General features: G+C 42.6%; 1 protein-coding gene across 1 annotated transcript in view; it reads right to left on the bottom strand.

Annotated features, from left to right (window-relative positions):
* LOC138246926 (serine protease 27-like) overlaps positions 1–17452 on the bottom strand; it is a 50190-nt gene extending 32738 nt beyond the window's left edge. The window contains exons 1-3 of the mRNA XM_069201674.1: positions 17377–17452; positions 14820–14982; positions 4388–4662 (exon numbers count right to left, since the gene is read on the bottom strand). Coding sequence (XP_069057775.1) covers positions 4388–4662; positions 14820–14982; positions 17377–17452 — 514 coding nt within the window. The remainder of the gene's footprint in view (positions 1–4387; positions 4663–14819; positions 14983–17376) is intronic.
* Positions 17453–17654: the final 202 nt, after the last annotated feature.

Raw genomic sequence — 17654 nt, forward strand, 5'->3', positions numbered from 1 at the left:
AATTGTTGCAAGCTATTCAAATGCCAAAAAAGATTTCCGTGGTGAAATGCAGTGCACATTTGAAATCACAAGATCTTGTCAATGGGAAATGGATATGCGGATCAAGTTGCAAGGTTTTGCGCATTGATCTGTACATCGTTCAAGGATAAGTTGGAATTGTTACCTGAAGAAGATGAGACATGTCCAAGTTATGCATTACATGTAATAGATACATTGGAAGAACTGAGAACATTGCAAAATAATGTTGACAGGGAGGAAAAACAGTCATGGGGCAAAATGAAATGTGTACAGCAACAGGATGAATTGTGGGTTTCAGAAGAGGGTCAATTGGTTTTACTGAACAGTTTGTTGACTCAGATGGCTAGATATTATCATGGTCAAGCCCATGTTGGGAGGGATGCCATGTTTCGACTGTTCAAACAAAATTGGTTCAATGCAATATTTAGACAGGTTGCTGAAGTAGTCAATTTGAGCCACATTGGAAGAGCAGGAGGTCTATTCAGCAGAATGCAAATTAATTTTATTGAGATGCCTGTGTGTAAAGGTCTGAGATATGTGTTGGTCATTGTCTACATCTTTAGTCACTGGATTGAAGCTTATCCTACATGAAGAAATGACAGCCTCACAGTAGCTAAACTACTGTTTAGGGAACTGATACAACGTTTTGGGTTTCCGATCTCTTAAGAATCAGATAGAGGAAGTCACTTCATCAATGAAGTAAATTAGTTACAGTATGCAGCCTTAAAGATTGAGCAGAAGTTGCATTGTAGTTACCACCTTGAAGAATCAGGACTTGTGGAACAGATGAATGGTACCTTGAAATCAAGAATGGTGAAAATGTGTGCGTCCACGAATCTGAAATGGCCTGACGCACTACTGTTAGTTCTGATGACAATAAGAAACACACCCAACAGGAAGACAGGATTGTCACCTCATGAGATCCTCATGGGCAAAGCAATGAGGTTGCCAGCGGTTCCTGCAAATGCTCTTGTGAATATAACAGATGATATGGTGTTGGACTACTGCAAAGGTCTGGCTGATGTGGTTCACTCTTTCTCTCATCAGGTGGAAGCCACCACACTGCAACTGCTTCAAGAACAAGGACACAACCTGAGAGCTGGTGACTGGGTTGTAATCCAAAAACACGTGAGGAAGACATGTTTGGAGCCTCGGTGGAAAGGCCCTTTCCAGGTAGTTCTGATCACTACCACAGCTGTGAAGTGCGCTGGATTTCCAAAAATGATCCACGCAAGCCTTATGAGAAAAGTGCCATGTCCTCCGGGCAATGAAGAGGAGTTGTTGAGAGTACCAAAAATGACCAGACCAACCTCAGAGCGAGAAAGCAAAAGGAATTGAGACCGGATCTGAGCAAATTGAGAATGGTTCAGCCACTCCTGTGAGATGAAGGAGAAGACCTCCAGGAGAGTGGGAGTGAGCCAATCTCAATTGAGGCAGCAGGAGATTCTAGTCAGAGGAGGGCTTTCCCAAAAGTAGAAAATTAGAGAGACCAACAGAACAAACGCCAGACCCAGAGGGGGAAGGAGTTGAGGCGGATCAAAGCCAATGTAGTCTGACTCCTCCTGAACCAGTCATAGGTCCATCAAGAGAAACTCCTGCAGAGCAAGAAGAAGTCCCAAGTTCAACACTGAAAGAGGATTGGCAAAGGGTCCACTGAATGAGATAAGTGGCCAGAGTCACAAGCACAGAGAAAGGAAGCAATTGGTGTGACTACAATTGAGGAGGAAGTAGATACGACAAGAAGAGAAGACCTGAGTGAAGGAGAATTGAATGGAAATCGAAAGTTGAAAAGAAAGAGAAGAGCAAGTCGAAGCTACGCTGGTCCTGAATGGGCATGTGCAACAACAAGTAAATGGCAAAGATAATTTTTGTCTTTTTGTTTTGATGGAGACATTCCAGGTCAATATTTTGGCACTTGAAGGAAATCAATGAACTGAACTGTTGAAACTATAAGCTGATAAAAGTACAAAGAAGAAAAGAAACTGTTGAAAGTAACTGGAAAACCTGATTTGACAAGAAAACCTGATTTGACAAGCTGCTAAACCGATTTTTGACAATCTTACAGATTTTGACAAAGAATCATGGAAGAGAGACTGAAAGCTGTAAATAATTGCTGAAAGAAGATTGAAGATTTCGTTTTTGATTTTTGCTCTATAGTTACTAAATTTTTTCTTTGCAGATCACGAATAACCTTAGCCAGCAGGGTTGGAAGAATAGGTACTGTAAATACATAAGTATTGGTTTGGCGATAGTGTGTTTAGTATTGTGCTTGGTATTGATTTTGGGAATGACTGTTCTTGACAAGAGTAAAGCTTCTTTATGGTTTCTTGTCAACTTGGACAAAGCACACCCTTTTTCTTTACAGCCAATATTAATTACTGTGTAAAATAATACTGTACATTAGGTTCTACATTAAGTTGTTGGATCAAGGTACCACAAAGTCTGGCTTCAGTTATAGCATGTGCTGCAAGCAGCGATTTTCACAACTTAAATATTTTATTAAAGTGAGGTTTGAGGTATGCAGAGATTTATACTGCTAAAAAACTTACTACTTCTAAACTAAGGTCCTACTAATTATCCTCGAAATTTAGTGATCCAGGTTCCTACAGACCTATTTGACTGCTCTTGCTTGTCATGCAATAGGATTGCCAAACAATTGCTCCTAGTTATTTACGAAAGCGGTTTCCATGCCATACCCAGTTAAATAGCTCCAAGGCATGTCCCCAAGTTGCTTATGTGACTGTAGATGGCTTTAAATTTTGGAGGGTGATGATTTCTTTCATCAGTTTGGATAGGAAGAACATATCTGCATTTGACTAGTTTCATCCTGGATCGATTAAAACAAGATAGACTCTTCCCCCAGTAAAAGATACAGTGATGACTTTGGAGATAATAAATGTTAACGACTGAATAAAGTTTCTATCAATAACAGGTTGTGATCATGTTGGCTAATATAGAAATCCTTTCAATTAGCCATTTGTGTGACACATAATAAATCTTGCTAAATACGAATACTGATGAAAAACGGTGAAATGCTGCTGAAAGACACATGTCCACTGTTTATGTCTACTCACTTAACATCTCAGGATGGCTTGCTGCTCTCTGAGAGTGTATTACAATTTCTGCAGACCACCATATTCCTGCCTTTTAGTGACCTAGGTGTAGGGTGGCGATGCGCCTTAAGTCAGGCCGCTGCAGGTATGTCACACAGTACAGCAAACAAGATATGCAGACACAGCTTACTGGGTATTGCAGACTGACCACAAGCGACCATTCAGCATTTAATTTATTTATACATTGGGCCACACCCAGTCCTTAGGTTATGTATAAGGTACAACAGAGCATATTTATGAGCCCCTAGCGCCACGGGAGCATCACTTTTCGTGATGCTCCGTTGGCGCAATGCCTGCGCCGTATTCACAAGCTGGCGTTAAGCCACTTTTTGTGGTTTAACTCTACCTTTTAAATACATCCCTTTCACACATAGCCCTTTGTATGGAAGGGGCATGCAAAGGGTGTTGCTGTGGGCGTGCCACAGCAACACCCATTGCATTTTGATGCTGCCGCAGATGTTTGGGTTTTCGTGAACCGGAGGCACTGCCAAAATCTAAAGCCAGCCCAGCAGTGGCGTTAGCAAGGTGCAACGAGGAGGAATACTTTTATTCCTCCTCGTTTTTTTTTGCTTTTTCTATGTGTGCTGCATTCTGCAGCAGGCATAGAAAGAGCAAAATGTCAGACATGATTGTTTATGTGCAGGAATGTGTCCCTTCCTGCACATAAACAGTAATTTCAAAATGACGCTTTGACATTTCTGTGTGTGCTGCAGCACACATAGAAGTGCTGTGTCTTTTTGAAATAATTGTTTATGTGCAGGAAGGGACACATTCCCACACATAAACAATCAAACCCCTCAACGCAGGCATCCTTGCACGAAGGTGCAAGGATGTTTGCTCCTTGCACGATGGTGCAAGGATGCCTGAGTTGGCGCTAGGCAGCTCAATTTAGCGCCAGCACAGGGGACAAAACGGGGGTGCACCATCTTCAATTAAATATGCAACATACCTGTGTTGTGAAAATGACAGAGCACAGCGCTGCCAATTTTGTGGGACATTTTGTACTCCGTCATTTTCCTTTAAATATGGGCCAAAGTATGGTAGAGTCCAGGTGGAACTCTACAGTAAGATGTAGGATTTCTTGCAAGAGTCCACAGGAAAGAACTTCAAAAGAAATACGCAGAACAAAAGGACTGTGGCAGAACACTAAAGTAAGATTCACAGCCCTTTGGGCACACACATTGTGATTGAGTAGCAGGTTCGTGCAGTCAGAGCTCAACCCATCACATTTATATGACATAGTAAATACTGCTTACCTCCTACTTGTATTTCGCCCCAGCCGGTCACCCAACACATCTTCCCTGAGGCGATTTGAACTGAGGAGGCAGGAAGGCATATTGGGAGGATGTAATCAGTGAAGATGACCGGGCTCTGCAGCTGCAGGAGTGAAATATCACCCAAGGAACCAGTTGAATATGTGTAGTTAGAATTGACTATTATATCCTTCACATTGCTGTAAATGTCACTGGAGCCCGGAAGAGAAAGCTGAAATGCCCCAAGATGCACCCGATATTTAGAGATGACAACTGGCCTAGCAAAAAGCAAAAAAAAATATCAGTACTTATAAACCAACACGCAGGCCCTTGAGCAAAACTCAAACAATAGAGTGACTCTGACATAGACAGAACCCAAACACAACAGGGAAACAAAGAAAATGAAATGTTGATCAATTTTTTTACAATTGCAAAACAATTTTACACAAACAATATTATTATTATTATTATTATTATTATTATTATTATTATTATTATTATTATTATTATTATTATTATTATTATTATGAATGATTTGTTCTTATTGTTGTTGTTTTGTTGTTGTTATTCTTCATTATTATTATAATTATTATTATTATTATTATTATTATTATTAAGATGTGTGGCCTTTGTAACAGCTTTAGCTCTGTCGTCAGACTATTGCTTTTCCTTTTTGCTAATAAGTGTTTCCAGACTTTTGAGATTGGAGTGAGTGCAGATTGTGCAGATTTTTTTCACACAGGTGATCATAAATTGCAGTATAAACTGGGACCATATTTATCAGAGTTGTGGCTCTTGGTGCAAAAGCGATACAACTCCTACGTCATTTTATCAAGCTAGGGAAGGCCACCTTGTGTGGGCTTGCCTGGCTTGATAAATCTAGACTAACGCAACTCCTGGCAAATCGTTGCATTGCGCTACCGTACCCTGGGAAGGAATTCCACGGGTAGAACGTGGGTGTTCCCCCACATCCACCCATTGATTTTGATGCATTTACAGATTAACCATTACTGTGAGACCTGGGATTGTATCAAAAACCCATACCACCTTAGGTGAGGCATAACATGGAGAAATATCTTTATTTATCCTCATTACTTCCTCTTTCTATATGTACTGCATTCTGCAGCACACAGAGAGAGGAATATGCCTGGGGGATTTTTTTCTATGCAGGAAGGTGTCCATTTCTGCACAAAAACAATCACGCTTACAACACAGTCACCCTTGCACCTTAGTCCAAGGGTGCCTGCGTTCGCATTAGGCAGCACATTGTGCACCAGGGCTGGGAAAACCCAGGAATGTGCCGTCCAATGTTAAGTACAGCACATTCTTGGCATTTCCCGATCACGCAGCGCAGCACAGAAATGTGACTTGGTGCGCTGCATGATTTAATGACAAATACGCCACTGCATGTCTGGGCTTCTGGAACACACTGCCACATTCCCACAGGCTCAGAAGATATTTTCGGTCTTTATTTCAGCAGATGTATGTAGGCTATTGATTGATAATAGTGCTGATATGTACAATGGAAAAAACAAAAAACAAAACTGTGGATTCTTCAACAGTTGTTCAGTACAACCAAATAGCATCTCTCAGGAAGGTTGTGCAGAATGTCCTTTTCTGAAACCATCCATTACACATATGTTTGATAAAATATATGCAGGAAACTAATGCTCCTGGGATCTTCTAATGTTTAACCTTTTTGATGACCTCTGTAAGTAAAAGAGCAAGAAGCTGTTCAAATCTTTCTTCAATACCACTTAGGCTTCTCTGACACACTTGGTCTTAAAATATTTATGAGTCCACATATGGTGGTTCCCAATTGACTTTCAGACCTAAATCCTTCAGGAACTCCTCATAGCACTGCTGAAATGCTGACGGGTGATGTTGTGCCATCAGGAACGCTGCAGGACACGGAGTCTGCAGAGCACAAGGCCACAGAGGTCGCAGAGCTGCTGAGGTGTTCATCCCACTGAGTGCTCACAGCACCCATACCAGCTACTGAGACAGGAGAGACAGGCAGCAGGAGAGTGGCGGGAGTAACCCCCGCAAAGGGTAGGCTGAGACTAGGTGTGGTCCAAAGCATGGCTCAGCCGAGCGCCGGACCTGCTGAGCTTGCTGAGCATTTTCACCTGTTGTGTGCTGAGCTCGTTTGCTGAGTGTCCACCACTGAGTCAGGAGCAACTGGATGGCAGAAATCTGGAGCAGGCCCGTGTGGGGGTGAGTTCAGGTTAGGCACGTCGGGTATGCCACGCCATATCAAGAGACGCCAAGAGATCTCATTTCCTCCATTATAACAACTAATACAACCCTTATATCAACCTCAGGGAACATGAGACGAGTGCAGGTGCATGTAGGTGAGCGTTGAGCATTTGTACTGTTTGTGCATTGGGTTCATCTGCCTTTGTCAACGTTGGGCTCATTTGTCATGCCCGCTGGATACTTGTTTCACCTTTCCTACTCGCCTACACCATCAAACCAGTCTATGTACTCCGCGCCACCTGGCTGCGCATCTGCATGTTTGCCCTCCTAGCTTGTCTGTTGCTTGTCTGTCTTTTAAGCATTGTTTAAGCCTTCAAGCACTGTAAGGGGAAGGATTTCATGAGCATGGGGGGTGTAGTTGCCCTCTGCAGAGTGTGCAACCTTCCTGTGGAAACCGCCCATCTAGGACTGGGTGAGGCTTAGGGATAGGCTGTTGTGCCCTGCTCAGAGCCCCCTGTTCTTTTTGTCCTCCTGTCCAAACAACTCAGAGAACATTCAGAGCCCAAAAGTCATTTCAGCAACTGCAAGCATCTGATAGAGTGTGCATACCGACTTCAAATAAAATGGTGAAACCTAAGGCGAGGAAGAACTGTAACATTGGCATTGGCCTAGGGGCAGGGTTGGGTGATGAGAGGCAGCATAAGGAACTTGGTCCTATGCAAAATGTGGGTTGGGCAAGGACAACGGAAAGGAGCTTCTAAAGGCCACAACATCCACTGCAGATGCAGAAGACAATCAGATCGTAAAAAACTCTCTACACAAGTACTTTGAAGAAAGTTGGAGGCTGGCTAAATAACCGGGATAGGTCCACCACGTGAGGCGGAGGTGATAGCACCCCAAGAAGCTAGCATCCTCAGGAGCACCAGCTTAGAGGAGTCTGTAATCCCTGAGATGCTGGAGTTGGCAAAGCCAGTGATGAATTTATAGAACAAAAATGTGCAGGCTGAGGAGCCTGAAATCCTTGAGATTTCCCCAACACTGGAAGAGGGAGGGATACATTCTAAAAGCAAATTCAGCAATTACGCATAGTAGTGCAAATCAAGCCTCAACCCAAATTCAATGACTTTGAATGCCAAGAGCAGAAACCAGGGCTTTGTCCACCCCTCAAATTTAGTAGAGCTGAGGCCTGCTCCATCGGAATTAGGACATACACTTGAAACAGAGGTAATAGTACATCAATAAAAGCAGGACCACGCACAGGAGTGGAATAATCCAATGTGCTCGACTCCATTCAACAATTGGAGAAGAACAAAAGGGGAGTTGGGTTGCCTCTACAAGACACAATGCACACTGATTGATCCAATAGACAACCCTCGGGAACAGGAAATAGGCATAGATGTGGAACATCAGGTGGACCAAGGCTCTAAATTGATAAATGATAAATCCCTCCATTCTAAAGCACTTGGTGATGCCACTGCTGATCACATTATTACCACCATTAACTCTTCCTTACTGGCGGTGGTGAAGGCAATTTTGTGGCAGTTTCACAAGTTAGAAGTTCAGGTGGAGCTAATACATATGCTGACGCAGAACAGCTTGCTGTTGGACAAGAAGATGACAGTTTGAGCATGAAGGTCCATTATTGGCTCACCAAAAAATACAACGATCATACAACAAATAGTGCCATTATTGACAAAATTACTACATTAGTAGAGCTTCTGTCGTCATTATTAAATCTTTGCAAGGCTGCGCATTTGGATGCCCCAAACAGCAACAAATATACCACTCAAACTCTGCAGGAGGGCCCAGTGAACTTAGGCCATATGGGCAAAGATATTACAGACAGCAGAGCTTCAGAGAGGGTTCAATCTAACAGGGCAGCAGGCCCAGAGGATAATGAGCACCGTCCAAGGTTGGCAACCATGAAGGTCAGCAGAAAGAGCATGTAGATTAACTTGAGAAAACTTACAATGGCCCACAACAAGGCAATCAGGCTGGTGGGGTAAACTCTGAAAGCAGGAGGGGCAATGGCTCACTCTTGCACCGTGAAGAGAAAAAAATGAAGAAAGGTTATGAAAAATAGCAGAAGATTGAGTTGCCCTCCCCCAATACATCTCATACCACCCACCCACCCAGGAAGCATGCGGCACTGCAGTTGAATGTATCAATGATCAGGTGAATAGCATGGCTACCACCAAAGAGGTCCCACCGAATGACCCCATTTTTAACCTGAAGACCGTTGCTCATAAATCAATTGATAAAGCTAATAAAAAAATCAGGTATGCAACTGAAAATGGACTCTGAAGTCCTGCCCTAGCAGCATAAGGCCTTGCACTCTCCAAAGCGAACCCATGTTTAGGTGGTGGACCCTTATGGCAATAGGTCTGAATCACAATCAAGTTTCAAGCCCTGTGAAACCATATACAAGCACAAACTAAATGTCAGGCATAAATTACCAGTTAAGCATGCTGGACTTCATCAGACTCTAGGTACTGCTATAACAGAGGAGACAGTGGAGCAAAATTGCACCGAGGGGGTGCATGGTCAGTAAACTTTTGACATACAATGTACAAAGGTGAGAGTCGGCAAGGACCAAAGTGCAGGAATTTAAAATGAAGGTGGCCAGTCACTCCCCAAAACAAATATCCATATAGATAATTTGGCACAACTGCCGACACCATTAAATACTGTCCTGATCTTTACCCCACACCACGGGACATGAGGGTCTTGTGATATATTAAATTGGTCCAATATTCTTTATCTCTTGAACAACATTGCATCACTTAAGCACCTTACAACAGTGCTCCAGCTATCTGTGCAGTTTAAGAACCGTATGTTAAGTAACTATAATGATTCAGCCTTAACGGAATGGTCCCATTCCAAAGACACCATAAAAATCATAGATGAAGCTGGGAAATTACTGGAATGGGGAATTAATGTGAGCATGTTGACCCAGGAAAAGTACCCGCATATCCTGGCAGACAGGCAACAGATCGGTCAGATAAATCTTCAGAATAGTTGCAATAACTTTAAAGCATCGACAAAGGATAAGGTTGCCTATAGCATTCAGAGATGAAAAAGCAAGTAAAACCCTTGAATTGAGAAACATTATCATAATCCAAATGATACATGACACTCAAGATAATCAACCTTCAAGAGACTTAGCACGTCACATAACTAGGAAAAGCACAAATCATGCTGATTGGTCATTGGTCCCGACAGTGCTCACAGCCAAGGGGTAACCTTACACCAAGTTGCAAGGAGGGAAATAAGGTTTCATACAGAGGCACAATTAAGGTGATAAGCTGGAATGTGGCAGGCCTTCATTCTATAGCATCCAACATAAACACTGCAGACTGTTTGCAAACAGGGGATATCCTTTTTTCCAAAGAAACATAGCTGATGGCGCCTACTGCTATTCAAGGGTTTTATGCCATCTATATACCATCCTGTAAGGAAAATCATTTTGGGAGGCCTATGGGTTGCCTTGCCATCTATGTAAAATTGAACATACAAGTGGAAATAATGGTACTTAGTCTCCCCTTTGGCAATTTGATGATGCTGGTAATAAACAGCATTCCAACTTCCATTATAGAATTAAACCTGTACATTAACCCCCGAGAGGGCAATCCAACCTTAAAGGTTAAAGAAATAATAATGAAACCTGTTTTGTATGAATATCCTGCCTTCAAGTGTATCATTGTGGGGGACTTCAACACACATGATTTAGGCCTTTCACTTCAACAGAATAGGGGTTTCCCTCACAATATGTTAGTGGCTTACTTTTACAAGTTTAGCCTAAGCTCAGCAAATCTTGATGGCACACAAGTTCAAACTTTCCAAAATATTTCAATCTTAGACTATATATTCTTAAGCAGGAATTGGAGAACAGCTTCGGTGCACTTCAAACAAAGCAGAGATCAGAAAGTGACCATTACACACTATCTATAGTGTTGCATGCAAGTGTAACAACACACACAAAGGAAAAAACGTTTGAACAGTCACTTTCATGCAATGTATGCCCAATTACTAGATGGATCAAATGAGGTAAAGTGGCAAAGAATTAGTGCGCAGAGTTCTACTCTGTAGAATTCTGTGGAGTTGAGTAACAACTCTCTGGAATTCCACAGAGTTCAGCGTGTGGTGAAGTGCCGTCTGCCCTACCACCCGTGCACTACAGCCCAGTTATGTGCCTCTGAGCGCAAGCACAGACTATCTGCACATGCGCTGTTTGGCCCATAACTGGGCTGCAGTGTGCGAAAGGTGAGCTCCTCTCCACTGCTGGGCTAGCAGAGTTTTTGGCCACACTGCACTTTCCAAGTGGAGTGTGGAGTACCCAAAAAACTGTGTTAACTCCACCAGTGGAGCGGAGCTCACCCTACAAAGAACAGGTATTCATCCTGGAAAGCCTTAGCTTCTTTTACAACTTTAGTACTCAACACCACAATGCCACAGAAACAAACAATAATTACAGCGTTATATGAGGCCTTATCCATAAATGAGCATAGGAAGTTTTCATCAAAGAATGGGGGTAACCAGTATCCCAAACAAAAAACAAAAAGACTTCCGGGAGAGCCAACAAAATTAGCACCTTGCTGTGGCTCACTATAGAACTTGGAAGAACCGTTATGCGGAAGAAACATTTAAAAGTGCTAGGAAAGCACATAAGAAATTGGTTTGGCAGCTGAAACAAAAGCAAATAGAGAATTAATGGTTAAATATACATTCCAGGCTAGCACCAAGTGAGTCAAGGGAATTCTGGAATTGCATTAATAACTTGTCAAGGAAATCATTTGTTAAGGACAATGTAGTTTCAGCAGGTGGGTGGTGCGCTCATGTAACAACCTTATACTTTGATACTTTGATACAGAATACAGCCACAAAGTGCTTCCTCACTGAAGTTTTGGATGACCTGGAAGGGAATCCAATATGTACCACTGAAAAAAGATATCAAATATAATTAAGAGCATTAGCGCAGATGGGGCACTGGGTCCTAATGGTCTACCAGGGAGCATTTTCAACGATGACTGAGCCATTTGGGCACCACACATGCATAGTTATCAACTATTCCAGACTCTTGGAAAGGCTCCATTTTGTTTCCTATTCATAAAAAGGGCCCTTGTACCAGCCCGAGAACTACAGATTAATTGCCCCGCTCGACGTCGCTGGAAAGGCGTATGCGAAGGTGCTTTTGCATGAACTTGAGGCATGGATTAATGAAAGTAATATCATAATGTATTATAAGCCTGGATTTAGGCCAAATTCATCAACCATCAACAATGTGATTGCCCTCTCTTATTTGGGGAAAAAGGCAGTTGAAGCCAGCATGCCCTGTGCTAAGCCTATTTCATTAATTATATTTCTGCTTTTGATTGGAATATTCTTTGGGCTAAACTTGCCAAGAGTGGCATTCCAAAGCAACTAATGGCAATAATCATAGCTTTGTATACGGATACATGGGTGTGCATTAAGATCACAATTAGCCACGCCACTGCAGAAATACACACCAATAAGGGGCTCAAGCAGGGTTGTGTCATTGCTCCAACTCTTTTTCACCTTTATACACCAGACCTGGGTGCTGCGCTGTTGAAGGGCTGAACATTTTCACCCAAATTATTGCATCACATCCTTCCTATAATGCGATCCACTCTGTGATCTAGTACTGCTGGATCACAGCATAGTTGGCTTAACAAGAGTGCTGGGGATACTTCATGAATATAAAATGGAGAATGCCTTACAGGCAAACGCTAAAAAATCAAACGTTTTGGTGTTTGGGCAAAGATGCCAGACAAGACAACTAGAATGCCAACTGGGCCCTCTCAGGTTAAGCATGATTGGCAAATATAATTACCTCGTGGGTCTGGTTGCCGGACTCAGGAAAGCCCATCAGGCATGCAGAAGCACAAACAGGAAAAGCCACATAGAAAGCTTATGCATTATGTGAGCTACACCATTGCTTCCAGAGCCCGTCGGCAGAGGGTATTTTAAGAATGATACGTGTTAAGATTGTACCTACTATTACCTATGGCATCAAGACTCTGGAACATTGCTACACATTGGCATATAGAACGATTTTTGGCATCCACAAAGGGACAAGGAACACTTTGATTCACCTAGAATTTCGACTGTACAACATGGACATCTTTTGTAAAAAAGATATTGGCTCTAATTACAACTTTGGTGGTCTTGGCCAAAGACCGCCGAAGCTGCGGGCGCCAGTATACCGCCATTGACAGTGCTGGCGGTATATCTGGCTCCCTATTTGGACTTTTCCACTGGGCCAGCGGATGGTAACAGTGTTACCGTCCACTGGCCCAGCGGAAAAGTCACATCAACATTGCAGCAGGCTTGTAATAGAGCCGGCGGCAATGCTGATGTGCAGCGGGTGCAGTAGCACCCGTCGTGCATTTGACTGCCCAAAATGCGTGATGGGGCTGCACCTGCACTGCCCATGCCAGGTGCATGGGCAGTGCAGGGGCCCCGAGGGGCACCCCAAGTCCCCCTTACCACCAGCATTTCCATGGTGGTGTCTACCGCCGCAGACAGGCTGGCGGATGGGGACTCATAATCCCCAGGGCAGCGGTGCTTGCAGAAGCCTGGTGGTATAGTGGAGGGGCCGGCGGTATGACCGTGGCTATTGCGCCATGGTCATAATAGCTGGTGGAACACCGCCAGCCTGTTGGCGGTGTTACCGCCAGTTTACCGCCGGCCCTAAGGGTCATAATGAGGCCCATAATCAGGTATTACCATCGGGTATCTATGGCTACTCTGGATTTACTGAGAGCTGCCCTTTGTACCATCTTTCAAGATAAAAAAATCCAATTGGTCACAATACTTAGTTGTGGCTGTAGCCACACTGAATGTGAGTCTCAAGGCTACAGAAAACAGCCTTTTGATTCCAGAAGCTCTAAAGAGGAGGCTCAAAGCACAGGACAAACGATTACAAAGAAAACAGGATATCAGAAAAATCAAATGTAGCCATGGGTCAGAGGGCTTAGTCCAATCATATGAAGACATCCACCTACAACCATATTTTAAAGCTTCCTTGGGGAGACAAACTTTTAGGAATATACTAATGACACAGCTATTAGCTATGCCCATGAATAAATATAGGGCACATTGGAAAAATATTCCTAAGGCTATCAAAAACTGTTGTCTATGTGCTACCTCTCCAGAAACTTGTATTCAAGTGATATGTTGCTGCCCTGCATTGCTTACTTAGAGAAGGATTTATCTTAGACCTGTTTCTTTACAAAATGGAATTAAGAACTTGTAACGAGGCCATGACACTTATTACCTCAGCAGTGACTGTAAAAGACCTGGCCCAGATCAGTAAATTTATGCTCATGGCTGGTCGGAGCCTCTATGACCCCACAAAGCCAGATTAAAGTCACTTAATAGTTGTATGCTTTCCCATGCATGTCAGTTTTTAATGCCTCACTGCTGTTGACCGTATGTAGAATGAAAGTATATAGTTAGATGGGGCTTCTGTCAGCAGGTTGTTGATCCCAGTACTGAACTTTGCAGGTGCTTGTATGATTCTAAATACTGTAGCATCGGCCAATGAATTTCAGCATGGGGGTCTCTTTGTTCTACACTCTGCACTTCAGGGCATTGTTCCGTCACATGACCACTATGATACTCGCTTCTTAATTTACTTGACTGCATTTTTAGCATATTGAGTTTTGTTTTCATCATTATTCTTAAACCAATTTCATTGGGTTTTATCTGATGCTCTTGTCATTTTGAGCCTGCAACTGCATTTTAGCCTAGGGGACTCTTGTACTTCAGAACTGCACTTTAATGTATGCCCCCATCAACATGATTGTGTCAGTACCTGCCTCTTAATTACTTGGACTACATTATAATGGTATGGTTTTAATTGACAGTCTTGCAATTTTATGCTTTTGCCAATGCATCATTATCATCCGGATGCAATGCTTTGTGTTGTTCTATGTATGTGCTGAGGTCATTTCTTTTATTCTGCCTACATCCCGAGTTCTTGTAATGGTGTTACTTCTTGTATTTTTGCACATATCTTGAGCCTTTGCAAACGTTTTAAGTAACTACACAATACAAATATGAATTCATCCACTCATTCCTCAGTGCACTACAGGCAGAGAAATATAGAAAGGATTTGGCTATCCCGATCATCCTGTCCCTTTTATCTTTCTGTTGAATTGAGAAATCCAACTGATATTTTCAAATATTTTGCACTGTAAAATGTTCTACTTACTTTTGGATGCACTGAGCTGCAGACACCACCCACTGACTGCTTATCAGAGAGCCTCCACAAATGTGCACTCCATTTCGCTCTATGCTGACCTGCCAGGGCCATTGTCCAGGCTGGGCATCCTGCCCACCGATAATTCTGTTCATTAAGGGTTGCTGTCCACAAACTAGAGGAAAAAGAAAATATTGTACACATTATTTCTTTTGCAGCTTGCATACTTGCAGAATCCCACAAAGCTCATATAAACTGGCACCTGTCCTCAGACCCACCAACTATAAATAAATCACAGTGTGTGAAGAGGGCAGGGTCTTCAAGGAAGTGGGGCTTCATGCTGATAGGTACCTAAGAGCCCAGCTTATGGAGGGCCATAAGGCTATTTGAATGTTCTGCCATTAGAGGACAGAATGCAGAACTCAGAGACATAGCGGTTAAAATGAGTGATCACTACATCAAGGAAGGACTCCTTAAGGAAACACACCAGCAGTCACTGCTCCACTACAAAGACAGCTAAATAAACCTGTATCATGCCCTGTCAGCAACAGTGTTCTAATTCAGATGCCAGATCATCATGTGATGCAAGAACTGGCACTTAAAAAATCACCATTGATTGCTGCACCCATTTAACTTGCAATTTCACTGCCAGGAGAAGGAACCAACTGTCATCGCTGAGGGAGAAGGGAAAGTGATGCAGCATTTGAAAGATGAATCAGATGACTCAAATAAACGCTCAGAGGCCAAAGGCAACAGGGATGGCTTGAAACCAGTAGGAGAACTAAAGACCAAAGCAAAAGGAAAACATAATTTAAGAAGCTAGACAACAGACTAACCCACAAACTGTAGACCAGTCCGTGGATGGTTGAGTGGATGATCAGAGCATCTGAGGCCCTGTAATTAGTTAGTAGTAGGAGAAAAGCAAGTCATAATGAATTTAACTTTCAAAATCCAGGGGGCTACAAATCATCATCATTCGATGGTCACCGAGATGCCTTTTACTGAAGTTACGTTGGGGCTTGGGTAATCCAGTTTCATTTAAAGATCAGAGGCAGGATGGAAAGAGGACAGCCGCTCAATATAGAGGAGTGCTGGTGAAAGGAATAGAACACAGTTGTCAAGCACTACCCTGGGTGTTCCCACAGGGATGATCCTCCTGAAAATATGTGTTCTGAGGAGGACCAAACCGAATAGGGGAAATGGAATGAGAGAGGAACAGACAGCTCCTCCAGCTGCTTTTGTATCTGGCACTGATCTCCTCTGAAGGAATCTGCTCATCAGAAGGCTTAGACAGCATGGTCTCTCTGGTGTGTCTATGCATTGAACATGAACAATCACAATATAAGTGCAAATTCTCTAACCCTATCCTCCCACCTTCCCTCCAAAATGTTCATGTACCTGTGTATTCTGACTTTGCCACATGTTATACTTGTTAGGTTCCACAAGCGAGGAATTTGGGAAATCACACATTTAAGGCCAAAAAGTGGATGTTACTACTCTTCCCCAAAAATCTTTACATTTTCACTCAAAGGAAGAAATTATGAAACTGGTTCACCAGCATACCATATTTCTTGTTGTTCTATTCATTGAACACCTTCTGCAAACTGTACCCTCGCAAATATGTGTCTTTTGAAGGTGGTTAATTGTCCAGTACCAACTTTGGCAAGGATTCTCCAAATAACTTAAATCAGGATTTCAAGTAACATATTCCAAGTAACATCAAATAGATTCCAATTAACATAAATTTAGCATGAACAAACAAATAATATGCAACAATTTGTATTTTTTCTTTTGTAAGAATCAAATATACAAATGAAACATTGTAGTGCAAATGTTTGCCAAGCAGTTCTCTCCGATTCTATTGCAACAAGTATCCTTTGAATTGCAAAGTCTATGAGGGCACATTTGGAGCGAGAATTCCAGCTAAGTTCATAGATAATGTTTGTCATGGGTTGTCAGAGAGTTTTAGCACATAGATATGCCAGCGCTTTACCAACCTTATGCTTAGTCTTCACTGTGTCTCTTGCTCTTTTTTTTACTATATTGGAGCAAGGGCTGAGCCTATGATGTTCTTTTCCTGGTGAGTCTTAGGGCGACTAGTGGCTAAGAGCAGCATCAGCGTGGCTCAGATAGTAAGCCACACACAATAAGGCCATTAATCTCTAAAATTTTAAAATCTTCTAGATTTTGTTCTTTTGGAATTCAGGTGAGGTTTTAGAAAGGGATTAGAGGAAACTTTCTATTTAAGTATGTATGAGGCCCACTATGACTGTTATTACTTGACTAGGTTGTGCTTCATTTCTGCCCCTAATTTTGGGCCCAAATTCCTTCTTCATCACTTGAACATTGGTGAAGCTAGTCCCCACATTCTTTGAGCATACATGTGTTAAGAAGGCCTGACAGAACATCCCTCCTAAGCTTCCTCATTTTGGTTCTGTTTGGTTTTTGTGATGGGAGAGCCTCAGCAGTTGGGGTGCGTGAATGCAACCTGCTGATTCCCATGCTCAAACCTCTGGGCCAAACCCTCTCCATTCTATCAGATAATATAGTTTATTGTGCACCCTCTCACAGTCTATTATTGCATTTACTTCATAGTCTGGATTATTGTTTAGCAGCAGAGGTAAAAGCTTGGGTGAGAAGCCCATTTCTGTCAAAACTGGATTCAGTAATATTACATGGGACACAGGGTGTATTGGTAAAGTTCTGGGCAGTTCTAGTTTCATGGCTACCTCATTCATCTACTTGGTTATTTTGAGTGGTCCAATAAATTAAGGCTGAAACTTCTTTGGCCCTCTCAAGCAGACATTTTTGTGGACAATCATACTGCTTGCTTTTTGTGAAAATCAG

The sequence above is a fragment of the Pleurodeles waltl genome, chromosome 7, assembly GCF_031143425.1.
Source record: "Pleurodeles waltl isolate 20211129_DDA chromosome 7, aPleWal1.hap1.20221129, whole genome shotgun sequence".
NCBI classification, from domain to species: domain Eukaryota; kingdom Metazoa; phylum Chordata; class Amphibia; order Caudata; family Salamandridae; genus Pleurodeles; species Pleurodeles waltl.